Source organism: Bos indicus, chromosome 9 (genome assembly GCF_029378745.1).
Source record: "Bos indicus isolate NIAB-ARS_2022 breed Sahiwal x Tharparkar chromosome 9, NIAB-ARS_B.indTharparkar_mat_pri_1.0, whole genome shotgun sequence".
Lineage (NCBI taxonomy): Eukaryota > Metazoa > Chordata > Mammalia > Artiodactyla > Bovidae > Bos > Bos indicus.
This window is the reverse complement of record NC_091768.1, coordinates 99421251-99448642: the sequence shown is the minus strand read 5'-3', so window position 1 is coordinate 99448642 and position 27392 is coordinate 99421251. Positions and strand designations below refer to the sequence as shown.

Here is a 27392-nt window from a genome sequence, read left to right as displayed (position 1 = left end):
TCATGTTTCACTGCTTAGGTGGCAAAGTGAGAAATAAAACTGATAATGGAATCTTGCCATTTAGTGCTCATTATTATTCACCTTATGCATGTCAATTAGGTATCTGTGTATTTTACTTTCAATTTTGTCAGTCTAATAATTAAGTATTATAAATAAAAATTTTCCAACACAACAAAAGCACATTGCTTTAAAATGGGAAATTTTACTGCAGTGCCTCTTGCTATTTCTAAGCAGTAAACTGGTCCATCACCCCTTTTTCATTTTGGAAAAACTAATCTTATGTAAGTGTAATTCGCTGAGGCAAAATCAGTGAGATCTTGCATTGAGAGTGCTGGAACAGCAGCTGGTGGCTCAGAGTGCCAGCCCTGCGGGAAGCAACAGTCAAACTCCTCGAACAGACGCTGTGCGTGCAGCAGAGAGGAGCTCTGGGGAAAGGAGCAGCATGGGGCCACAGGACAGAGCGTTAACAGAAAGGAAAACGTAAACAGGTTACAGGTTACATGTTATTTTAAAAAATGCTTCAAGAAATGTGCGACAGAAACAAGCCTCTCAGAAACAGTTCTATTGTATGATTCTGACCTGTAATACTTTTTACAATGATTTAGAGATAAACGGAAAACATGTACAATAAAATGTATTTGCTCATGAAACAAAACGCACCTGAGTGCATGCACACACACAGATAACATACAGAGCACTGTGGCGTTTTTAATTGAACAATGAATTTTCAAGTTTCAATCTTAGTGTCCAGGTTCATTAAAAACTTTCAAATTTTTATAAATCAATATTAATGCTGGGGGAAAAAATAACTTTAAAAGATCAAAGTCCTAAAAGTCAACAGCATGCACACAGCACCAAAGTCATGTACAATTCAAGAAAAAAGAACTCAAATTCTGTCTGGTAAAACAAAGGGGCAGCGCAGAAACAGTGTGTCCACATTGACTGGTCGTGTTAGAACAGCTGCTGCTCTAGTCCTTCATCCAGCAGTCAATGGGCTGAAATATCAGGCATGACTGGCATTTCAATCCACTCTATAAAAAAAAGGCGTCAGTAATGTCTTTTTCAAGCACACCACTTTTTGTTTACTTTTTGTTTCTTCATTTTTGCCTCAATTGTGATTCTAATTCAGTGAGACAGTATTACTTATCAATTCCATACTGTACTACTGAAACTAAGAACGTCTCTTATCTTTAATATTAACTAGGACTTCAAAAGAAAAAAACTGAAGAAACCTGAAGAATGCAACCATTTATCTGGTCCCTTTCATATTTTAAGTGACCACAAATATCAGAAAACACACATCAGGTTTAAAATGTCTCAAAAGACTTTCACACAAAAATTGAAAATGTAGCAGACAAATAAATTTCCGACACAAAAGCAATCTAAAAACTCTGGGTGGTGGAGCTGATGAAGGGATAGGCCTCTGGGTGGGATCTAACACTCAGAACGACCTCGGTGATGTCAAACGTGAAAAGCATTTTCTGTTTAAAATGTTCATTGCAAATTTACCCAACCAAAGTGACCGTCAGTCACCAAAGTGCATCTGAATAAATTTCAGGTACAATTAGTTAAAGGGGGAACTTTTAAGAGGCTGAAATAATTTTTAGTCTTTCCAGTGGAAGCTTGTCTTGCCTCTCTAAAATGGATATATCATTTCAAAGTCTGGGGTAGCAAAAGTGATGAAGAAAAATGCTGTTAACCATACAGGGAGAACAACTTACCTAATACACCACTAGGTTCAATAGGATACTCAAGGATTGATGTAGCTGGTGCCAACGTGTAGGGGTATTCGTAGGGTGTGTAGATTAACCCCGCCTCGGGCCCTGGAGGAACTATTGCAGCAGTAGGGTGAGGAGTTCCGTTTGGCATGACAGCGGTCTGTATCTGTCTGATCAAAGGCATTATGGTAGGGCCAGCCGGCGTTGGAGTGCGAAGGGCAGCTGGTGGGAGCACGGGCGCGGGCCCAGTGATAATCCTCGGAGCAGCCTGGGCCGTCGCTGCAAGAGAAAAGGCAAGGGCTGCTACAGTAAGCAAAGAAATTTAGAAGGAAGTACAGAGACAGCAGTGTAAAACACGGAAAATGAGAGGGAAGGAGGAAAAGGAAAAAGCAGAAAAGAAGAAAAATAAAAGGAAATCATTAGTACATGCGCTGATCACACAAAAATGCCAAAGCACACCAATCAAATGCAAAACAGCTTCCCCTTTCCCAATGTGATTAAGAATAAATGTGCAAAATTTAAAAAGCCACTGGGGGGAGGGGGGAAGAATGAGACCATTAAATAGGTTATATTTACTTCATGTATTTGGTATGTCTATATTTTTAAGATCTCATGATAAAGGTACATGCAGAAGCACAAGAAAACACTTGCATTAAAAGATGTTAAAAACACTCTGTAATTGGAGTCCACAGAAATAACAGTTTTAGTATATTTCTAAAGAGTAGCTTCAGTTTCAAATGAAGGAAAGAATAATTTTCATTGTATTAACTTAGCCAAAATAACCAATAGTTATTAATTTCCTGCACTTGTAGTGATTAACTTCTTCATAGAAAATATAAAAAAGTCACATTCCTAAACACATGACTATTAATGATATACTCTTTTTCATGAGTAAATTAAAGCCAACCATTTATAAAAAAGTAATCACTCTAAACACACTAGGGTGTCTATATTTTGGAAAGCTGGCTATGTCTTTAAAATTCTATACCTGTAATTTAAATGATATTATGTTCATATGAATGATGAATAAAACTTAGACAGTCTCAAAATATAAATTTCGCATTATTTCATTTTAAATATAAAAAAGCAATCCTCTAAGTTTACGAAAGCATGCACAATACACATTAAGGGGAAAGCAGGATTAAAAATAGTATCATCTACTGCTCTCTGTGAACTCATGTATGAAATCAATAGAGAAAAAAAATACTGGAGGAAAACCATGCAAGCGAGGTGAAAGAACAGAATTCAACAGAAGAATCACTGCATTCATATATATTCCAAATTAGCTTTTAGTTTTTAGAAAACACTTCTCCTTTGCATAAATGTAACAAAATAAACTAGAAGTCTTAAATCTGTAGTTAACAAAACTTTTTTTGAAACTCTTGAATTCAAAAGCTGAAATTTCAACAAAAGAATAAAAGAAAAAGCTTATGAACTCAAAACTTAGGCATGCTGGTGTAAAATAAAATCAAGAGTGCCCTCATTCTTGAAAACAGTATAAAAATGGAACAGTGAGCCCCATATCAAGTGACAATTGTTTCAACTCTTCACTTTAACTGTTCGTGTATTGTGCTGCCAAAAGAAGAGGGGTCTGCGGACAAAACAGCTGAGACAGCTGTACGCTCTGGTCTTACGTGATTTAATGTTGGCATCTCTGTAGGTGCCGTTGAGAATCGCAAGCTCCATCAGCTGCATCTTCTTCAGGCTGTCTTCTCCCTCTGCCTATACGTAGAGAAGACAAGAGCACTAAGCACCTGAAACGGTCCGTACACATTACAGCCGTATCTGTGCAAAAACCTTAGAACAGGTGTCACGTCACTACAGCCACTGGTTTCAACCAGGGAAAAAAGATCCAGGACACAAAAGGTGAGTGAGTGAGTGCTCAGTCACTCAGTCATGTCCAACTCTTTGCGACCCCATGGACTGTCGCCCACCAGGCTCCCCCGTCCGTGGGATCCCCCAGGCAAGAACGCTGGAGTGGGTGCCGTTTCCCTCTCCAGGGGAAACAAAAGGTGCTGCATGCTGAAGCCCACTCAGTAATGGGACATTCACACACAAGATGCTCTCAACTGCCACCAGCTCCGTTTCTATTTGGACTCTTCTTACGTAGGCTTCCCTGGTGGCTCAGAGGTTAAAGCATCTGCCTGCAATGCGGGAGACCTGGGTTCGATGCCTGGGTCAGGCAGATACCCTGGAGAAGGAAATGGCAACCCATTCCAGTATTCTTGCCTGGAGACTCCCATGGACGGAGGAGCCTGGTAGGCTAGAGTCCATGGGGTCACAAAGAGTCGGACACGACTGAGTGACTTCACTATGTAAGCTACACTGACGTATTAACAATCACTGAAAAAGTTTTACTTTTAAATGGAATCAATGAAAATGTTAGGTAAATTAAATATAGTATAGTCTCTACAGTATCTACCATTTTAAAGAGTCTAAATTTTCATTAAAAGACAAAAAACAAAAATAAACTGGGATTCAACTGTGGTATTCAGGTAAGGAAATTTTAATTCTCCCAAAGAGGAAAATTTAACAAAATCATAAACATAAGAAATTCTAAAAATCTGGTCTACATTCTGGTTTCTTATCCCCAAATCCCTTTCTCCCCTCAATTAGCAAATGCTATCAATTCTAAAGCAAATCAGTCTTTAAGATCATCTGATACACTGTCCAAGCCATGTAAAACTTCACAGCGAAAAGCAGCACTACTAATATTAACAAGTATACACCAGGCAAAAACCAGGGATGTCTCTGACATCAAACTGTTCGGCCATTTCCTTAACCCTGGCCTTGCCCCACCCTCCTCATTTACTGCTGTCACTCTTGTCTTGGCATTATTGGTTTATTACCACAACTACTATAATGTGTTAAGAGTATCTGTTCTCCAATCAATCTATGCCTAATGGCCAGTTAACTGCCCAAATCACAACTTCCATCTTAATGTTTCTTGACAGGCTATGTCTTAAAACCCTTGTAGTCTCTTACTAGCTAAAAAAAAAAAAAATAATAATACATTTAAGCTACTTTTGGTCTGATCCCAAAAATCTTCTCAAGTTAAATCAATGAATCTCCTACTATCTGTTATCTTATAGCATAAATCAAACCAAATCACTTCCTGTTATTCATCTCTGTGCCTCCTCCTATTGCCTCCATCTTGACTGCTTCTCTGCACTCCACGCTACCCCTCATCCCTCTTCTCAAATCCTACTTTATCCTTGCAGACTTCAATCTAAATGCTACCTTCTTAGAGGGTCACCCCTAGAGCATATGTTTCTGCTTTGAGTTAAAGTTTGTTGTATACCACAACTACCAAGAAATGAGCAAGCTCCCTGAGTGCGAAGCCTAGATCTCATTTATCACTGCCTATCTTCCTGGTCCACCTCATCTCCCCAAGTCATTTGCTAGGAGTTATTTTTAAATGATCACTATGAGATATCTTTAACTTTATTTAGAAATCTCAAATGTTTAAATCTTACAGAATGAACTTAAGCCACAGAAAAATGAGGTTCACCCATGAAGAAGTGGTAGAAACAGAACTATGTGCTGCTCACATATTTTACACATTATACTCCCAGGACTTAACATTTTAAAATGAAAGAAACCCAATGATACGTTTTTCTGATGTAACGTTGGTCCTTCTTGAGTCAAGAAAGGAGCAGGTAACAAGCTTCTCAGCCCTTTCCTATTATACAAAACTCTTCCCTGGCACTGTAACAGCAAATAGGGTACCATAATTTGTAACAAAAAGAACTGCTAAGGGGACTTTTAACAAACTACAAAAAACGTTTCTTAAGGTAAGTGAAAACAGCATGAACAACGTTTAGTGTGCCACTGATGACTTTTCAGAAACCTACTTGCAGTTATAGAAAGTGAAGAAGACACTTGCACTCTGTGGAACTACTCTTCCTGATTCCTATGAAGGTGAACAGATAAAAAAAAGTAGTAATATGATTTACTTGAAAGATACAACAATTACGTGCTAAAGAAAAATAGTAAGCATTATCACTGGAAGAGAAGAATTAGAAATATACTATGATAAAACTCCTTTAAATTGTCCACTGAAAGCTAACAATACTGAAAATTAAAACTTGTTTCCAATTTAAACCTAATTAAAAGACACTCGCTCCTTGGAAGAAAAGCTATGGTAAATCTAGACAGTGTATTCAAAAGCAGAGACTTCACTTTGCCAACAAAGGTCTATACAGCCAAAGCTATGATTTTTCCAGTAGGCATGTACAGATATGAGAGTTGGACCATTAAGAAGAGTGAGTGTCAAAGAATTGATGCTTTCAAACTGTGGTGCTGGAGAAGACTGTTGAGAGCCCCCCGGACAGCAAGGAGACCAAACCAGTCCATCCTAACGGAAGTAAACCTTGAATATTCAATGGAAGGAGTGATGCTGAAGCTGAAGCTCCAATACTTTAGACCCTGATGTGAAGAGCCAACTCACTGGAAAAGACCCTGGGAAAGATTGAGGGCAGGAGGAGAAGGGGGTGACAGAGGATGAGATGGTTGGAGGGACATGACTCAATGGACATGACTATGAGCAAGCTCCAGGAGTTGGTGATGGACAGGGAAGCCTGGTATGGGGTCGCAAAGAGTGGGACATAACTGAGTGACTGAACAACAGCAACAGAATACTAAAAGAAGTAGATAAACTATACCTTATTTAAATAGAAAGAAAGACAGTTAAGTATACCTTCAGTCATCTTTCAGAGTGAAAAAGTGCTACATATTTGAAAATGTCTGAAAATTAAGCAGAAATAAAGATGAAAGAAATGAAGAGTCAAAATGCCTCACACACAGCGCTGTACAAAGAAGAGGTGCTTGAACATATGTTTTCACTGAACAGTTTCTTTTGGGTAACAGTATAACCATACTCATTAGCTGGTGATGCAGTGTCAAACTTGGGAGAAAGACAAAGAAAAAGATGATGGAAGAAATACATGTGTGCATGTGTAGGGCATGTGCAGGCACAATTCGCAGGGTGTAGGAAACAAAAAAATCCATCTAGGGACGTCAGCAGAGGAGGATAAGAACCCATGCAGCCCCACGTGCACTGGGTAGTGTCAGCGACGCGCACCCTGGTGACAGTCACCGGAGGCCGCTGACACAAGGGACAAATCACGGTATACACTGCGTCACGTCACGTCACGGGGGGCAGGCCACCCCAACGTCTCCTGGCACAACAGTGCAGAATCAGCCTCTCTTGCATCCTCAGCACTCCCACCCACTCTGCACTCACAGAACATGATGCTCTGTGTCTCAAGACATGACTGGATATTTGGGTACTCTAGTTTTGGGGGTACAGTGAATAAAGCTGCTATGAAAATTCTTGTACAAGGCTTTTTTGGGTAAACCTAAGTTTTCAATTCTCCTGGATAATTACCTAGAAGTGGAATTGCTGGGTCATGGGGTAAATGTATTTTGCATGGAAGACATTATATAAAGATTACTTGAACTCAGTGGGATAAAAACAGACTATAAACATACTTCTCTGAACTTTTTGGGTTCTGCAATTAAGGATGACAAATTATGGGTCTATACAAATATATATAACTTATGCATATATTACTTAACATACAGCTATGTTATCAGCTATATATAACAGCTGTGTTAAAGTGCTAGAAATAGTTCATGGTTAGTATTAGATCAGAGTAACATTTTAAAATAGAACAATTTATACACTATTCTACCTTATTAGAATTAGATATTAAATCCTCATCATCTAAGCATTTATGTTTCATAACAGATCTATGGCACTGGTACTTCATTATCCCCAAAGCTCAGAAAGGTTAGGTAGCTTACCAAATGTCACAATGCCAAAATGGCTTTCAACCAGAGTATCTGATCCAAAGTCCTCATTATACCTTCTGCAATGTAATTTATGGTGACTTCAAGTGGAAGTATCTTTTGAATTCATCAAAGAATTCACATAAGAAAAATGAACGTAATGTAATTAATTACAACAGAGAGCTAAAACAAATATATGAATATTTCCAACTGAAATGTCAACTAGCCCAATAATTTGAACTACTGCCTGTAATAAAAGCCTGAACTTTCTAGCTTAGCATTCAAGGCGCTGAGTAACTTCTAAAGGCAGGCCTTTCTGCAAATGTTTTGCACTGGTAGAAATCGTCTGTCCACTGTCTCCTGGAATATACTCCGAGCTTTTCCGCCTCTAAGCGAGAGGAGGCCTGGTCCAGAAGCATGCTGCGTGCCTCTTCTTGCAGCCCAGGCAGATCACTGGCCTCTCCAGAGTTCAGCCTTTCCTAAACATTTCTAAATTCATGCTACTCCTTTTGGGGTAATCAATCACATACAGCCATGAAGAAAAAGGTATCTCTTCTGTTTTTTCATTTTTTTTTTTAGGAAATCTCATGACTTGTAGCTGTGAATCAACGAACAGCCAATAAACCAGTCTTCTTTTAGCCTGCAATGCCTCACAAATATGAACCTTCTCAATACATTTTTAAAAATTGATTCTTTTCTATAAATTTGAAATAATGAGTAGAAAAGGTTTTCCAAGCATTAAATAAAAAGTACATTAACTTTATTCACTAGGAGAACAGGGCTGAACAAGTAATAAAGAGAACGAGTGACAAAGTTTATAAAGAACTAATACCAATCATTACCTGCATCTGCTTCTGTCAGCTAAAAAGTCTGACGAAGAACCTAACTTATATTTAAATAGAGGGCTTTACACAGGGCAGTGACGTACCAGGGCCTGAAAGGCTTGCTTTGGTATTTTGTGAATGGACGGTTTGGGGCTCAAGTATGATTAGAGACCCAGCCGTCAGCTTTAACCCAGTCCAGGGGACAGAAGAACTGGGCGGTGGGGGGGGGGCTGGGGGCAGGTACCAACCCTGACAGAGAAGTGAGTTAAACCGACAGGACTCGATGACTGACTGGACACAGTGGAGGAGGGAAAAGGCGATGTTGAAGAATGACATTCAGGTTTAAAGGCGAAGGGATATGGATCAAAAGTTCTGTTTGGAAATACGAAGCTTGAAATGCTTAAACACCCCAGTGGAGATGCCAAGGAGATGGCTAATACAAATCTGAGGTCTACTTCCTAACTTAGCATATAAAGAGCTAGCAGAAAAATTACCTCCCACTCCATTTTCACAGTATTTTTCTCCAAGATGATATAGAAACTATTAAATTTCAAGCTGGCCTGCTATACGCTTCCAAAGGCTGGGTTTAGGACTCTACATAGTTCTGTCTTCCAGGCCAGCTGGTGAGTTAGGCGCCCACAAATAAGACACACCAAGCGGCATCGAAGGGAGACCGAAGTGCTGGCTGAGGGCAGAAGGGGCGCCCCTCCTGTGCCTGCTGCTCTCAGCCGTGCACCTCGTCAGGGCAGCTCCGCCCAGGCTCCGGGGTTCTTCCCCAGCAATTGTAGAATCAGCCTCAAGGAGTAGCCCCACCCCTCAGGCACAACCAGTGTGCGCACTCTTGTGAGCTGCTGAGCTTCTGTGTCAGCTAAGGCGCAGCTCTGTCAGAGATCCTGCCTCTGCACAGAACTCTCTCCACTTCTGTGATGGTAATATGGCGATGACAGCACCATTCTCTCTCTTTTATCTCCCAGTCCTGGGATAACAGTCAATTCCTAGAGCTCCTAAAACTGTATTACACTCCGTCTCCTCTCTCCTGTTTTAGTCTTCAACACCCATTTAACAAATTACTTTATCCTCTCTGTTGGAAGACCTAGTGTGGTCTCTGTTTTCCTGATTGAAGAGGAGGCTCTGTAGCACTACTTCACAGAACCTGAATTTCCCCGTCTGATACTTGTGGTCACATCAGCTTCCTTTCCTTTTTATGTCACCAACTTTATTTTGTGTCAAAAATTTAAGCAGATGATCTGCTATTTCTTTAGATTATTTTAAGGCTCGCTAATTCCATGTCCTTCCTTCTCGCAGTGTTCAGTTAACAGAGGCAACTGAGTACCTGCTAGGATGCAGATACTCTGCTAACCAGCCCAACACACCAAAAGAATGATGTTCACGAACTGAAGCACATTAGAGGGATTTCCAGAATCGTAACAGAAACTCAGTATCAGAAAGAGTTCGCCTGGGTAATACAGCCTGATTGTCTTTTACAAAGCAAGCCCTTAGTTCAAATAAGGGCAAAAAAAGACTGTTCCTCTGAAAAATTTGTGGGTCAGAATGTTAGAGACACAGTTAAGGGGGGAAAAACCCTAGCATATATTTTACTATTTCCCATTTATTACACATTCTCCCATTTAAGCACAATCCCTGGTTTAGCAGCAACAACTTAACACTGATAAAGCAAAGTAAGACACTGAGAGAGCATAAGGCATTTTATTTCATTTTAAGGCTTAAAGCACTCAAACACTCACTGTCAAAGACATATACACAAAGCTCCATAAACTATTATATAAGACTAACAAATACTTTTGGGATAATACATTGTCTTTTTTTTGACAAGCTATAGATTCATCTAAAAGTTCTGACAACCTCAGAAGAGCCAGGTCTCATTAGAAAGCACTTATTCCTTTCTATATCAAATACTGTATAATTTGAAATATTACTTTTTATAGTAAGCTTAACATAAATGACAACCTTTTGAAAGATTTCTATGACCCGAAACTCAGGCAGCATACTAGTATCAGTAGAGCCACACCTTTATAGGAAAAAAAAAAAAAAAAAAAACCCAAACCCTAAATTGACTGTATTTTAGGTGGACTTTATCAAACTATATGGTCGGTGCTGTAGAAGGATGGCTGCAAACTGTGAGCTTAGGAGAGCCTCATTCGATAGCAGAAGGCAAGGAGTGGGAACCTGAAAACCGTGCTCTGAAAACCTGTTTGTTGTGAGAGGTATACAGAAGAAGCAGGAAACACTATTCTGTGACAGAAGCTAACACAAGAGTGTAATGGAGACCAGGTGGACAGCGTGGGCAAGGATCACAAACCTCTGTAAGGATCCAACGATGGCTACAGACTGCTTACAATACACACAGCGGTACGGTGACAAAACCTGCCACTCAGTTTTAATCATCTACAGGAATTCTTTCAAGTAACCCATTTTTTACTAGGAGATATTCATCCTATTTCTGAGTTACCAAGCAGAGTCTAATGACCTCAATGAGAGCAGATGCAGAAAGCCACATGGTCCTTAGAGCAACCTGAGGTCACCACTACCAGTTCCCTTATATTCAAAACACTGAGCACTTCTGGATATAGTCATTACGGTGAGGTCCTTAATTTTGGTTGATTCCCACCTTAACGTTTTTCCTTTGTTGCTTCATAAGGTACACCTTCATTACACACAGTTGACTAGAACTCTGAGCGAACTCAAGGCCAGAGGAAAGCAGAGCAGGACAGCAGAGAGACGGTGAGTCTCCTCAAACGCCAGGCGGCCGCCTGACCTCCCAGGGGCACGACAGCAGCACAGGCGGGCAGATCAGGGCGCCGTGTGCACTGTAACTGTTTCAGATCATGGAGACACTGAACAGTTTTCCTTGGTCAGAAAAGAATAGTTAGTTCATTTTTTGAAGATTTGTTTCCCCTGAAATTTGAGTAACCTTTTCTATTTTAAGTGTTTACAGAGAATTTAACCTTTGTTATCTGGCTTAATCCTCTTAATTACTTAATTAAAGGTATGTAAGACAGCTGTTATCTCTTTCACTGGCTGCACTTTAGGGTAAAATTAAACAAAAGATAAGAACTATGTAGATAAAGCACTCTTACTCTGAGTGTAAAATACTTCTTACACTCAGCCATCCAACGAAAGCGAGGAAGCAGGGTTTGCTTTAGTCACACCTGAAGATTCAAATAATAAAAAATAAAAACTTGGAAACAACACATTCCTCTGGGAATGAAAAATACTTCACTTCTGAAGTAATTTGCAAATACTCTACTCCTAAGTGGAAACTTATAAAGCAATCTAAAAACCTCATTTTAAAGTAGGCATGAGATAAATCAGGAAAAATCAAGGGATTCTAGAGAAACATCTACTTCAGCTTCATTGACTACATGAAAGCCTTTGTGTGGATCACAACAAACTGGAAAATTCTTACAGAGATGGTAATACTAGACCACCTCACCTGTCTCCTGAGAAACCTGTATGCAGGTCAAAAAAGTAACAGTTAGGACAGGACATGGAAAAACAAATTGGTTCAAAACTGAGAAAGGAGTTTATCAAGGCTGCATACTGTCACCCTGTTTATTCAACTTATATGCAGAGTACATCATGTGAAATGCCGGGCTGGATGAAGATTGCCAGGAGATATCAACCACTTCAGATATGCAGCTGATAACCATTCTAGTGGCAGAAAGCAAAGAGGAACTAAACAGCCTCCTAATGAAGGTGAAAACAGGAGAGTGAAAAGCTGGCTTAAAACTCAACATTCATAAAACTAAGATCATGGCATCTGGTCCCATTGCTTAAGGGCAAACAGATGGGGAAAAAGTGGAAACAGTGACAGATTTTAGTCACTTGGGCTCCAAAATCACTGAGGATGGTGACTGCAGCCATGAAATTAAAAGGTGCTTGCTCCTTGGAAGAAAAGTGATGACAAACCTAGATAGCATGTTAAAAAGCAGAGACATCACTGTGACGACAAAGGTCTATATAATCAAAGCTATGGTTTTTTTAGTAGTCATGTACGGTTCAGTTCAGTTGCGTCCAACTCTTTGTGACCCCATAGACTGTAGCACACCAGGCCTCCCTGTCCATCACCAACTCCTGGAGCTTCCTCAAACTCATGTCCATCCAGTCAGTGATGCCATCCAACCATCTCATCCTCTGTCATCCCCTTCTCCTCCTGCCTTCAATCTTTCCCAGCATCAGGGTCTTTCCCAATGAGTCAGTTCTTAGCATCAGTGGAGCTTCAGCATCAGCATTTGTCCTTCCGACGAATACCAGGACTCATTTCCTTTAGGATGGACTGGTTTTGATTACCCTGCAGTCCAAAGGACTCTCAAGAGTCTTCTCCAACACCACAATTCAAAAGCATCAATTTTTCCATGCTCAGCTTTCTTAAGGGTCCAACTCTCACATCCGTACATACTGGAAAAACCACAGCTTTGACTAGACAGACCTTTGTTGGCAAAGTTACATCTCTGCTTTTTAATATGCTGTCTAGGTTGGTCATAGCTTTTCTTTCAAGGAGCAAGTGTCTTGACTTCATGGCTACAGTCATTGCCATGTACAGAGCTGGACCATAAATAAGGGCTACTGCTGAAGAACTGCAGTGTTGGAGAGTCCCTTGGACAGCATGAGATTAAATCAGTCAACCCTAAAGGAAATGAACCCTTAATATTCATTGGAAAGATTGATGCTGAAGCTGAAGCTCCAACAGTTTGGCCATCTAATGCAAAGAGCCAACTCACTGGAAAAGACTCTGATGCTGCAAAAGATTGAAGGTAAAGGAGAAGAGGGTGACAGGATGAGATGTTTGGATGGCATCGTTGATACAACAGACACAAGTTGAGCAAACTCTAAGAGATGGTGAAGGACAGGGAAGTCTAGCATGCTGTGGTCCAAGGGGTCACAAAGAGTTGGACACGACTTAGTGATTGAACAACAATAAATCCACTCTGCTTAAGCAAGCTGATTATGCACAGTCATTTTGGGTTTGGGCTCTTCCATTTTGGGCTTGGCTGCTATTCTAAGGTGTTTTATGAATAGTAAGAATCACACCATATCCAATAATGAACCCATAAACTAGTAACACAAAATTACTAACAGAAACAAAACTGGAAAGTAGTGGAAAAAAATGATAAATGCTGAAAAGCGTTATAAGAACCCAGGAGTTATTTTCTTCAAAGAGCACAGATCTTCCTGTAAGTTGCAGATGACAGCTGTGTGCTGTGACCTGATGCTGTCAGTCGCTCAGTCCTGTCCGACTCTCTGTGACCCCAGGAACTGCAGCCTGCCTGGCTCCTCTGTCCATGGAATTTTCCAGACAAGAATACGGAGTGGGCTAACATTTCCTACTCCAGGGAATCTTCCCACCTCAGAGATCGAACCTGCATCTCGTGCATCTGCTGCACTGGCAGGTGGATTCTCTATCACTATCAGCATCTGGGAAGCCCCAAGGCTTGGATGAATGTTTAAATCGTACATACCGAGAAGACTCTTCAGAGTCCCCTGGACTGCAAGGAGATCAAACCAGTTAATCCTAAAGGAAATCAGCCTGAATATTCACTGGAAGGACGGATGCTGAAGCTGAAACTCCAATACTTTGGCCACCTGATGTGAAGAACTGACTCACTGGAAAAGACCTTGACGCTGGGAAAGACTGAAGGCGGGAGAAGGGGACGACAGAGAATGAGATGGTTGGATGGCATCACTGACTCAATGGACATGAGTCTGAGCAAGCTCCGGGAGTTGGTGATGGACAGGGAAACCTGGCGTTGCTGCAATCCATGGGGTAGCAAAGAGTAGGATATGACTGAGTGACTGAACTGTACTGTAGTATCAACAGGAGACCTGGAAGGGAACAGGTCTGCTCAGGTTGCCAAGGAATTCCCTATGATACCTGATGAGTTTATCAAGGAAGGGGGGCACCAACTTCCCTCCCAGTCTGGTGGTCAGGACTCTGTGCTTCCATTGCAGGGGGCACAAGTTCCATTCCTGGTCTGGGAACTAAGATCCTACATGCCTCATGGAGCATACAAAAGCAAAACAAAACAAAAACAAAAAGGGAAGAAAGGCATCCATCTGCCTCATAGATTGCTTTCCATACACACTAAACTGATTTATTTTGAAAAAAGTACCAATGATGTTCCACCAAGGAAGGCAAAAACAGTAATATCTTAAGCAGGATCATTATTTACTAGGATATGCCCAAGAACTGTATGCAGAAAACACTGAAATGATCGAGACTTAGGAACAAATTGACTCAAGTATTATTGTCTTTTCAAATTTGGGCTTCCCTGGTGGCTCTGCAGTAAAGAATCTGCCTGCAATGCAGCAGACCTGGGTTCGATCCCTGGGTCAGGAAGATCCCCTGGAGAAGGGAACAACAATCCACTCCAGTATTCCTGCCTGGAGAATTCCATGGACAAAGGAGCCTGGCAGGCTACGGCCCGTGGAGTTGCAAAAACTCAAACAAAATCTAGGTGCTTCTATATTGCTTTAAAATTATAATTTAAAATTATCCATAATCTACTACTATATGAAAACATCATTATTCCTATGTAGGTTTCACTATGAATGGAATTTTTCCTTTCATATTTGCTATTCAATTTTATATCCTACTATTTTTATGAAATATTCCACCAAAAATTTTTATATTATAGTTCCTGAAATTCTAAAATAAAATTATATTCGTTACATAAATGTTTACTGAAACACTATCTCTTGGATAGTTCTTACCTAACAAATAGTTTGCCCTCGAGAAAACTGGTGGTGGGGGTGGGGTTGGAGGAGTCGGGAAAGGAGCCGGAAACATAAAATTAAGCAATTAAAACAAAGTGACAATAAGGACTTTCCAGAAACACAGTGCAAGAGTGTTGAACTAAATTTGGGTTGGTGATGAACAGGGGAGGGAAGGCTTTGGGGCATCAATACACAATGTGAGACTCAAAGGATGAGTAAGAGTTAAAGAGTTAAAGAGGAGGAAGAATGAAGTTGGTTCTGAAAAAAAGAACATGTTCAAAAATTTAGAATCAAGAGTATGAAATAAATAATGAAGCTGGTAAGGTTAATAACAGTTTGCAAGTCATGCTCAAGCAATTGGACGTACTCCTTGGAATAATTAGAAGTCATTCAAGTGTTTTAACCTAAGGAGAGTCATGATTAGGTTTCTATTTTAGAAGCATCACTTTAGCTTCAGTAAGGAGAATATTTGGAAAAATACAGCAAGATCATAAAGATTAAGAGGCAATTATAGGTTCCTAATCCAAGCAACACATAATGATGTCTGAACTGAGCTAATTCCAGTGGGGATGGAGGGTTAAAAATAGGAGTGAGAGAGGGTCAGAGGATAAAACCAACCGTACGTGTGTCAGGTGGGACTGAACAGTTCCCCACGGCTCAACATTAACCTGTTTTATAAAGAACACTGTTATAAACTGCTCTCCTGACTGGGGATTATTTCTTTTGGATAAATAACATGAAGATGAATTGCATTTATTTACTCCCCACTTCATGCCAGAAGATGCACACATCTTCCTAAACAGTGTCCTAAACAGGCTTTTCCAGTGTACATGGTCACACAGAGGTATGGGAGAGGGAACTCAGCTGCAACTTGAGGGAGTACCAGAGATCTAGCCCAGGAGAAAAAGCAGAGAAGCTAAGAGTCATGTGCTATTAAGAGACAGGATCAGAACCTGGTGATAAAGCAGACGGGAAGGAGGGGGTCTGCAGGTAAGCAGAGGGGAAATGAAGGACATCTGACTTCCAGGCAACTGATGCCATCCACAGAGAACACAATGGAGCAATCACTGTGTGAGGAGGACCGGGAATGATGTGATTTTAGGTCTGGACACATTATGTTTGAGATGCCAAGACGTCATCCACAGGGAGGTGTTGAAAACACTGGTGATCCGGAGTTGAAGATCAAAAGCATAATAAAAAACAATCACCATGGCAGTGGTCCTCGGAGACACAGTTACTGATGAGACTGCCCAAGAACAAACTGGAGAGATCACTCTGAAAAAGTATTCACTTTTAGTGAGAGCATGACATTTCTGAGAACTATTGAGTGATCAAAAAGGTAACTGGTAAACTAATTAGTTCTGTCCTATTCTCATGTATATTACTAAATCTAAACCTTTCTGGTCTTGAGCCTGGTAAATAGCAGTTTCTCAATATAAGTTTGTGAAATGAATCGCTTCTGACAGTCACCGAGTCTTTTAATATAAAAAAATTATAACAAGTATGTTGTAATTCCACAGGTGCTAAATTCAATAATCAAGGAATTTTATTTAAACAGAGCATACTGTCATCACTCACAGAATTCATAAAACAGTATCACAATGTAAGTGAATTCACAAATCTGCTAACTTATTTGAAGATACTATATTCATAAAGATGTTTAATTAAAAAACATGCTATGTCAGTTTAATTTATATTTGATTTTAATATACTTAAATGATTTTAATGTATATTACAGATTATTTTTTCCACAAAGGCATTAAAAATTAAGAAAATAATAGACAAAACACATCCACTTACATAACCCTGCAGTATAAATATAGGCTTCAGAGAAATTCCCATAAAGGAGAAATCTTGTTGTTAAAAAGTATCACTTTTGAAATTAAATTTTCAAAATTCAGTTATCAAAAATACAGAAGGCAATTCAAGCCATGAGCTATGACTGAATCATTAATATACTTCTTAAATCTCTCAATGGTAGCTACCTGAATTTTACTTATAAATACTGTAATTCTAAGACATTTGAAATGTTGTCAAGAAAAATTGACTGTAAGGATCAAAAAAATAAGGAGCAATTAAATAAAATACAGGGTGTTTGGTTTTCTTAACATTTTTGCCAATTCAATTTCAGTGTACATTAGTACAGAGTGAATGGATTACAAACGCTTCACCTATATAAAAGGAACATGATGCTACTTACCAACCATCAGAAGGGCATGCAAACAAATTAAAGGGATGTATGAAAATAATTGAACTAAAGACATACTGAGACATTACTCACCTATTTTTCTATTAAATAATTTAAATTCTTTAATAAAATATATTTTATATTAGTTTTAGAGATCTGTGTAGAGTATCATACATTTAATAGGGAAACAGATAACAAAACTAAAATGCATTATCCCAGCCAGTGAGTGGCATATTTAATTATGGAATAAAAACATTAAAATTTAAAAATAAGTGGGCTCAAGCAAGTGTAAAACGTTACATAGGAGATTCAACAGGCAAATTCTGAGGGATGTATGGAACAAGAGATTAAAATGGAAGGACTTCCTATATAAACTGTAAAAATATTTCCTAGAGAGTAAACATACACTGCCCTATTACTCTAAGCCTAGAATCCCTTGTTTTAAAAGTTACAAGCTATCTAAACAGTCAACTCCCACAGAATCTGTACTTAGAAAAGCTATCCCTCAACAAATCCTTCTAAGAATAAAAAGGAGGGTGTTTCTTCAGTCTTTATTTATGAGACCTTGTACATAAGACACATTTTATTATCACCTAGAAGCTTCATTAAAAGTGAAGCTTCAAGTCTGAGGAAAAGCTCCTCTGTTTAAAAAAACCTGACCCCAGTGCCAGACAACATTAAGGCTGGATGGGGATTAAAGAGACCTCAGTGACAGTGACTGAAGTCTTAAAATCTACACTTTGTCATGCTTTCTTAATTTAATCTGCATGTATGGACTGTATGACCTGCCTCCTGAGAAATCTGTATGCAGGTCAAGAAGCAACAGTTAGAACTGGATATGCAACAACACATTGGTTCTAAATTAGGAAAAGGAGTACGTCAAGGAGGTATGTTGTCACCCTGTTTATTTAACTTCTATGCAGAGTACATCATGAGAAATGCTGGACTAGATGAAGCACAAGCTGGAATCAAGACTGTCAGGAGAAATATCAATAACTTCAGTTATGCAGATGAACACCACACTTATGGCAGAAAGCGAAGAACTACTCAAGAGCCTCCTGATGAAACTGCAAGAAGAGAGTGAAAAAGCTGGCTTAAAACTCAACATTCAGAAAACTAAGGTCATGGCATCTGGTCCCATCACTTCATGGGAAATAGATGGGGAAACAGTGTCAGACTTTATTTTTCTGGGCTCCAAAATCACTGCAGATGGTTACTGCAGCCATGAAATTAAAAGACGCTTACTCCTTGGAAGAAAAGTTATGACCAACTTAGACAGCATATTAAAAAGCAGAGACATTACTTTGTCAACAAAGGTCTGTCTAGTCAAAGCTATGGTTTCTCCAGTAGTCACGTATGGATGTGACAGTTGGACTAAAAGAAAGCTGAGCGCTGAAGAATTGATGCTCTTAAACTGTGGTGTTGGAGGAGACTTTTGAGAGTCCCTTGGACTGCAAGGAGATCCAGTCAGTCCTAAAGGAAATCAGCCCTGAATATTCTTTAGAAGGACTGATGCTGAAGCTGAAACTCCAATACTTTGGCCACCTGATGAGAAGAACTGACTGCTTGGAAGAGACCCAGATGCTTGGAAAGATTGAAGGCAGGAGCAGAAGGGGATGACAGAGGATGAGACGGTTGGATGGCATCACGGATTCAATGGACATGAGTTTGAGCAACCTCCGGGAGTTGGTGATGGACAGGGAGGCCTGGCGTGCTGCAGTCCGTGGGGTCGCAGAGAGCTGGACACAACTGAGCAACTGAACTGATAGACTGCTATCTATCCAAAAATACAGTGCTTTAATTATTTGTGAAAACTCTAGCTGGAACAACGATCCTGTAGCTGGTCTAATGCAGAATAAACAAACAGCACAGCTAACACTGTGGGTGGGGCATACAGGGAAACTGATGTAAAATTCTATTAAAATGTATTTAGTAGTTCCACTCTGCAAAAAAAAAAAAAAAAAAAAAAAAGCACCTTTCAATTCCTGAAAGAACTTTTCTCTCTCACCACATTTAACAAGAAGTATACACCGACTCCCATCAGAGAGCCTTACACTCAGCCTGTATCATGTCATGCCATTGTGATTCCAGGACTTCTAGCACTTCCATGATGGTCTTTGTATTCCACATTTAAATGAGATTTTCGGAAAGTCTTACTTATAGTTGGGTCTAGTTTAATTAAGGTTTAACAACAATCTCAGAAACACAAAATCAGATTCAGATAACTACTTTGATATATTAATACAATTTATATTAGTAAAGATTAAACTATAAAATTCATTTACTATACTTTAAAAATATTTATTTTATACTTTCTCATCTGAATTAAAGAATCATCATGTGTAACTTGCATCTACAATTTCAGGCCACGAAGGTTATTTAACAGCAACCAATTTTTCCCTTTCCTTACAAAACTATAATCTTGTGGCTTGAAAATGTTAACAGATGCCCCCCGATCACCCAGAGGAATGTATTCATTGTGTGAGTAAGTCTCACATTTAGAAATTTTAAATACCTAAATTTCACTGAATGTTTTTTCTGGAGAGCAGATATAAAGCACCAAATGCAAGAACTATCACTATTACTGATACCTTGAGGACGAATGAGGTTAAACAAGCTTAGAGAGATATTCATCACCTGAGGCGTTTAAGGCAACATTTCCTCACTAAAAAGTCATTACACTAAAACCCAGATCTGTGGAGAGACAGCGAAAGACAGAGCTCTCTCTGCAAGTTATTTACATGCAACCTAAATAATCCTATTTACAAGTATGAGTACCTCATCTGATTTCCAAAAAGCTTTAAATGTTCATCTTTGTGTGACAAATATGAGAAGTGTAAAGATACCTCTTTATTATATGCCCTAAGCAAAAAATTAATCTTATATTAATGTTTATTAAAACAAAACACTTAATAGCATTACTTGAAGATATATTTAACTTAGGAAGACAAACTTATGTTTACAATTTTCACTTTTTTCTCCAGAGATCTGGAACAAAATATTTTTCCTTAAATTTGTTTACTGTGCTGTATTTAGTGAAAACACAAGCCTTAATAACAGGACCATCCACATGGCAGCATGGATCAGCTTATTCCAATGAAGAATGTAAGAAGCTATCAGCCTTCTGTACAGTCTTGCCTATATAAGAGGAAGCAAGGACTGGTTCCTTTCAAACCTGTAATTTATGAGTTTATTCAAACCCGCCAAATTGTTTTACGTAAACGCCTCTCACATTTAAAAATTCCCATGGCAACTCATTTAGTTTGGCAGACAGGAAGACCCAAATTCAATCCTTTTATCCTGCAGCTAAACCATTACAATGGTAATTCTGCTCTGACACTCTGAAGAGACTGCTAATTACTGTACTCTGGGTCCCTAGACAGATTTCCCATTCAGATTAAAATGGTTGTGCAAGGCAGAAAAACAGCAGCAACACCCTCCGTACATGAGAGACGGTCTCTCACGTTACAGCTCTATCAAGGGGCGAGTGCATTACAGCTGGATCTTTTAATCCTTCTTTCCCAATGACACGAAAAGGAGGCCAACGATACCACAGACTTCAATTATTGATCCTTTGGTCAAGAACTAAATTAACAATTCAGTTTAAAACTTGCACTTTAAAAACAGACTGTGCTATCTCCAAAGTCATCACCTCTCTAGAATTTTATTTAGTTTTATTCATCTTTTAGTGCTACATGTGAGCTTTTGGTTTTGTTGATTTTCTCTATTTGTTCCTTTTCTGTTTCACTGATTTCTGCTTTTTTATCTTCTTTCTACTTGATTTGTTTTTATTTCCACAGCTTCTTAAAGGTGGACTATTAGTGACTTATGACCTTTCTTTTATACTTTTGAGACCTTTTATTTATGCTAAAAATATTTTCTCTGAATAATGCTTTAACTGCATCCCAAATATTATGTGGTATTTTTATTACCATTCACTTCACAGTATTTCCTATTTTATTTCATGATTTCTTCTTTGACTTATGAGTTATTTCGAAATGTTTCCCAATATTTGGGACTTTTAAATTTATCTTATTGTGACTGACTGATAACTGAATTCTGTTTCCAAAAAATGCTTTCTGTTAAGATTTTATTCTCTTTGAATTAGAGTGCATTTTTGTACTATTCCATCATACTGTCTGTTTTGGTGAATATCACTTTTATACTTAAAAAGCACATGTATTCTGCGGTACTTGTTTATGTGTTTTATAAATGCCATTTAGGTGAAGTAAGTGAAAGTCACTTAGTCATGTCTGACTCTTTGCGACCCCATGGACTATATATAGTCCATGGAATTGTCCAGGCCAGAATACTGGAGTGGGTAGGCTCTCTCTCCTCCAGAGGATCTTCCCAACCCAGGGACTGAACCCAGGTCTCCCACACTGCAGGCAGATTCTCTACCAGCTGAGCTACAAGGGAAGCCCAAGAATACTGGAGTGGGTAGCCTATCCCTTCTCCAGGGGATTTTCCTGACCGAGGAATCGAACTGGGGTCTCCTGCATTGCAGGCAGATTCTTTACCAACTGAGCTATCAGGGAAGCCCCATTTAGATGAAGGTGGTAGATAATGTTCAAGTCTTCTTTCCCATTTTTCCCCTGAATTACTGAAAGATTATAAAGACCTCCATTCGTTGTAATAATGTGTGTGTATCCTAGCGTGTTCTCCTTGAAGGCACTGAAATGGCAGTTTAGACGTGTGCACATGTGTGCATGTATAGCTCACACAACCTACATGAACAGAGTAGACCTTAAAAAGATAGAGTATTGTGACCAACTTCAAGATGAAAAATTTACCAACTCAGATGACAAAGACAAATTTCTTGAAAAATACAAGAACAGGGAAATAAACTAAGTTCAATATTTATTAATATGAATGAAATGGGATTTGTAATAAAAGCCTTTCCACAAAACCAAAAGAAAAATACAAGTCACAGATTAGAATATTTGTCCAATAAAGGATTCATTTTCAACACATAAAGAATTGCTTTAACACTAAAAAGTAAAAAAGACAAGCCAAGAAGAATGATAGAAAGATTTAAGATACTTCATCAAAGAAAATATATGAATTCTCAAGAAGCATATTAAAAGATGCTCCATATCATTTGTATTCACAGAAATAAAAATTAAGTGAAAGGAGAAACAACCTGTGGCTTATGTATACAATGGAATGCTAATTATCAATCAAAAGGACAACCCACTGATACATGCAACAGCATGGATGAAACTCAAAAGAGCCAAGCTGCATGAAAGTACAAAGAAAGGAAATCTAGAAAAAGCGAACTGATTTAAAAGAGGCAAATTCATACAACCAGAGAGTAGAATGTTGGTTGCCAGGGGCTAGGGAAGAGGTGACGTCCATCAAACGGCACGAACTCTCAGTTATGAGATGAATAAGTTCTGGGGATTTAAGGCACAGTATAGTGGTTACATTTAATTAATACACTGTACTCCTGAAATTTGCTAAGAGTGGATTATACACAAAAAACCAATGAGTATATGAGATGATGGATGCTAACTTGATTGTGATGGTAACTTGGTAATCTGAATTGATGGCAAAAGGGCTAAGAGAAAACTTTTTAGGGTAATGGAAACCTTGACTGTAGTAGTGGCTGTAAATATACACAGTTGTCAAGGGTCAAACTGTACATTTAAAATTAATGAGTTTTTATTTGTGTGAAAAAAGAAAAAGTTCCTGAAGAAGAGCCTTTTTTTCATGTCTTCAAAATGGCTATGCTTCAGAGTTAAAAAGACTGCTCTTATGTATTTAAATCAGACCCATCAGTTTATAGATCATTCCTCAAACAAGTATCTCTATAACACTAGATGGTGAATACACTCTCAGAAAAAAAATTCTGATGGTCAATTAAATTTGGAAATGGTTTCTACCAGAGATTCACAATACTTATATTTACGGCTTTCTTTTATCCAGAATACCTATGAAAAGTACCTTATGAAATATAGTTATGGAACTGCCACTGTCCTAAACATTAAACATCCTGCTTTAAATAACTTTCTATACCCTTAATGCTCTAAAATACAGTCAACCTGGAATAAATATTTGTTAATCTGAATACAATACTAGAAGAGCTACACTTGGATAGCTATTGGCATCTTAAATTTACCAGATTCAAAACTGAGTTCCAAGTAATCTCTTCAAAATCTATTCCTAACACACCCTTCATCAGAGTAACAGCAATTATATCCTTTCAGTTGTTCAGGCTAAAAATTTTGGTATCATGCCTGACGCCTTGCTTTCTAACATCCCATAGATGATCCATTAGCAAATCCTGCCAGTTTCACTTTAAAAATATGCTTAGAAATGAGACCATGACTCACTTCTGTGGCTACACTGACCCAACCCATCATCACCTCTCATCTGAATTAATTCAAGAGTCCTGGAACTGGCAAACTTTTTCTGTAGATACCAGACAGTAAATGGCTTTTCTGGGCATATGGTCTCTGTGGCAGTTACTCAACTCACCACTGGAGCTCAGATGCAGCCACAGACAATATGTAAACGAAGAAGCATAAGCATGGCTGTGCTTCAATAAAACTTAGACAATGCAATTTGAATTTTATATAATTTTCACATTTCATGAAGTATTATTCTTCTTCAAATATTATTCTTCTGATTTTTTCCCCCTGGTCATTAAAAAATGTAAAAACCATGCTAAGCTCATGGGCTATTCAAACCCAGTGGGAGGCTGGTTTTGGCCCACGGGCCTTAATTTGTGAACTCCTATGAGAGCTTCCTTTCTTTCACATTGTGTGATTTATTCTGTTTTAAACAGAGCAGACCAGTAATCCTTACTAAATATTAATCAGATCATGTCATTCCCTTCTCCTTAAGCACGCCAATGGTTTCTACTTAGAGAGCTCAGTCCTGTCTGACTCTTTATGACCCCATGGACTGTAGCCCACCAAGCTCCTCTGTCCATGGGATTCTCCAGGCAAGGAGACTGGAGTGGGTTGCCATGCCCTCCTCCAGGGGATCTTCCAACCCAGGTTCCCCACACTGCAGGCAGATTCTTTACCATCTAAGACACCAGGGAAGCCCACCCATTCTAGACCAAAAGCCACAGTTCTTAAAATGGTTAACAAGGCCCTGTACAATAATTAATCAATTGTCATAATATATACATGAGGATACTAAGACCAAATTTAATTAAAAGTAGGTTCAGATATTCTGTTAAAAAAGGCAAAAAGAAATGGAAATTTAGTCTACAGCCATACCACCCTGAACGTGCCCAATCTTGTCTGATCTCAGAGGCTAAGCAGGGTTGGGCCTGGTTGGTACTTGAATGGGAGAAATGGAAATTTATAGCACATTACGGTATCAGTGTGGTGGGAATAAAGGAAATGAAAACATCTGATAACAGAACATGAGTAAATTAACATACAAGTTCTCTGTAAGGATCAAATCTATGTTAAAGTGATTTGAACATATAAAGATAAGAGATCACAATTTCCCAAAATACTGTGTATGTGTAAGCACATTAGGTAAATGCTAAGCAAAAACTGTAAGTTCAGCCAAGAAATTTAACAGCCTCATTTATTTTGAAAGGCTCACAGGAAAAGTGTGCGAATTATTATCTGAATAAAAAAACAAGCACTAAAATTTCATCTGAGTTTTCTAATTACAATAAACCAGTTCAACACGCGTATCTCAAAGCCTAAGTTTTACATATATAAGATTAACAATTAATCTATTAAAATGCCATTTGTCTAATTACAAAATAGTATTTTATCAAAGGGTTAGATTAAATTAGTAACTTTCTCATAGAAGCTTAAAGAACCACAACTAAAGGAAAGCGTGCAGCAGCGCACTGCAACGTGGCCTAATAAACAGAAATGACCGACACACCCTGCCTAAATACTCAGCTAAAACCAACAGTCCACACTGTAAAACTCCGTAAGAAGCATACAAACTATAGTTTTTTTAACCCAACTAAAAAAACACAAACCACAAGTAAGAATCACAAGTTCCTAACAATTTCAAGTAACTAATTTTCTCACAGGAGCCACTTAAAATAAGAAGGCTATCATTATATCTTCCTATAAAACCTCTGCTTAATGTTCTATCTATATGCTTAGTAAAATCCTAAAATTAATTATTTCACAAACATTTTCCTTCTCTGACTTTTAAAGTTTTCTCAACTACCTATACTTTGTTTACAATTAAGACTACTTCTTCAGCATACAACAAGGAGTTCCAGACAAGGTAACTCACTGGTTACCCTGCTTCCAGAGGAGTGATGTGTCCAATCATTGATTATCTTTATACAGTTTTTTCAAACAAACAAAAAAAATCACTCTTACTAATTTCTGAGAATCAATTGAGTGGGTTAAGACTAAAAGTGAAAAGAGAGATTTATTTTAACTGGGTTGGCAAGAATTTGTCTTCAAGAAATACAGTGGAGGCAGATTTACATCAATAGTTCTTTTCTGTCAAGGATAACCTGTCCCCAAAGATGAGCAAAATCAGGGCACTCATCAATAGTCCTTATCTGTCAATGAGGATGATGTGATTTCCACAAAATGCTACACTGTATTTATAAAAGTATATTGAAGATCTCAAGAATCTAAAGGAGGTATAGTTCAGATTTATGGAAATGAGATTGAACAACTAACTGTACCTATGATAAAAAGAACATCTTTAGTAGATATTTCATAGTAACACGTGAAGACTTGCCAGACTGGTTACACTATATGTAACTGAAGAAATTACTTTTCTCTAGTTATGCATGGTTTATTTTGTGATTGAAGAAACAAAAGAGACTAAAACAAACTAATTATTCAAATCAAAGAAACATTTGAAATAAAAAAAACAGTACTATCCAGCATAAACAATTCTGTCAGGTAAAGTCACTACAACTCTACAGATTAAGTGTGATCATCTCAAAACCCCTATTACAATACTTTTGCAGTGAAATTAAAAACTGCTAAGGCTTGTCTGAGTTCCTGTGCTTGCTGGGAGAAGGGGGGTCGGGAGGAAGGGGCTTGGGTGGGGGAAGGAACTTACTGTAAGGCTGTTTTGAAACCCCAATTTGAATTTAAAAGGTTTGAACTCTGAACAGTAAGTTATGTGTGGTGTTATGCAAACTGATGGAAATACATTCAAATTATCAAAATTAGAAAAATTAGAATCAAATCACAAGGAATATAGGTACAAGGATACTGGAATTTCCCAGGCAAGAACACTGGAGTGGGTTGCCATTTCCTACTCTAGGGGATCTTCCTGATCTGACCCAGGGATGGAATCCGGGTCTCTGGTGTCTCCTGCATTGATAAGTCGGTTCTTTACCACTGTGCCACCTGGGAAGCCCACGGAATCCATAGGCAACACAGGTAATGCACTCCTACTAACACAGATCACCCAACAGAAGTATTAGCTCGTGTGGACTTCGTGTACACTCACTGCTTGTTTGCAATGAGAAACTGATCTAAAAGAGAGACAAAGCTTTCATCAGCCCTACTTGACGGACCTACATTTTTACTCCGTAACAGACTGATGCAAAGGTAACCACACTTTTGAAAAACAGGCCACTGATTCGGTTTGCTCCACTTCACAAAAAATAAACAGGGAGCAGACTTTCCCATTTAAGAAATGGAGCACTGTCTGTCTCTTATTCTATAGCAAATGACTTGTAAATTATTTTTATATTTTGTGCTTAAAATTTTGAACAAATAATAACCTATTCTTTATTAACATAAACATTATAATAATTAAAACATTAACTGAAAAAGATCTTGGGCCTAAATCTAAGATTTGGAAATTATTACTTACTGCAGGTACCAGTAATTTCTTCACTTCCTCAACAGCTCTCTTCAGTTTGATCTCTGCTCTGTTTTGAGCATCTTCCACAGTGATCAGTACATGTAAATCTTCATTGAGATGCTCCCAATTAGGCTTGCCTCGATTTTGCTCCTCCTAAAAAATTTACAATGCACATGATTACAAATTTTTCTTTCAAAGAGACAGCACATCTTTCTATCCATAATAATGACCTGCTGCAATCATTAAGCTATGCTTGCATTGTTTTGCTATGAGTAAATAAAAGGTCACTGAGGTAAATTTAAGCAAGTCACCTGTCAAGGCCATGTGGCTAGTAACTTGCCAAATTTAGGAACTGAA

The 27392-nt window shown here is 38.6% G+C and overlaps 1 protein-coding gene across 11 annotated transcripts in view; it reads right to left on the bottom strand.

The window, feature by feature from the left end:
• QKI (QKI, KH domain containing RNA binding) overlaps window positions 1–27392 on the bottom strand; it is a 160336-nt gene that overhangs the window by 10960 nt on the left and 121984 nt on the right. For 6 of the 11 annotated variants that reach the window (XR_011568563.1, XM_070796496.1, XM_070796497.1 and 3 more), the window contains 3 exons: window positions 27045–27188; window positions 3353–3440; window positions 1722–2021 (listed from right to left, as the gene is read on the bottom strand). Coding sequence is in view for 10 of the 11 variants with exons in the window: in XM_070796496.1 (XP_070652597.1) it covers window positions 1722–2021; window positions 3353–3440; window positions 27045–27188 (532 nt within the window). In the remaining variant the exon portion in view is untranslated. Of the gene's footprint in view, window positions 1–546; window positions 1032–1721; window positions 2022–3352; window positions 3441–27044; window positions 27189–27392 lie in introns of those variants that run through there. The other 5 variants (XM_070796498.1, XM_070796491.1, XM_070796490.1 and 2 more) reach the window with 3 other exon arrangements.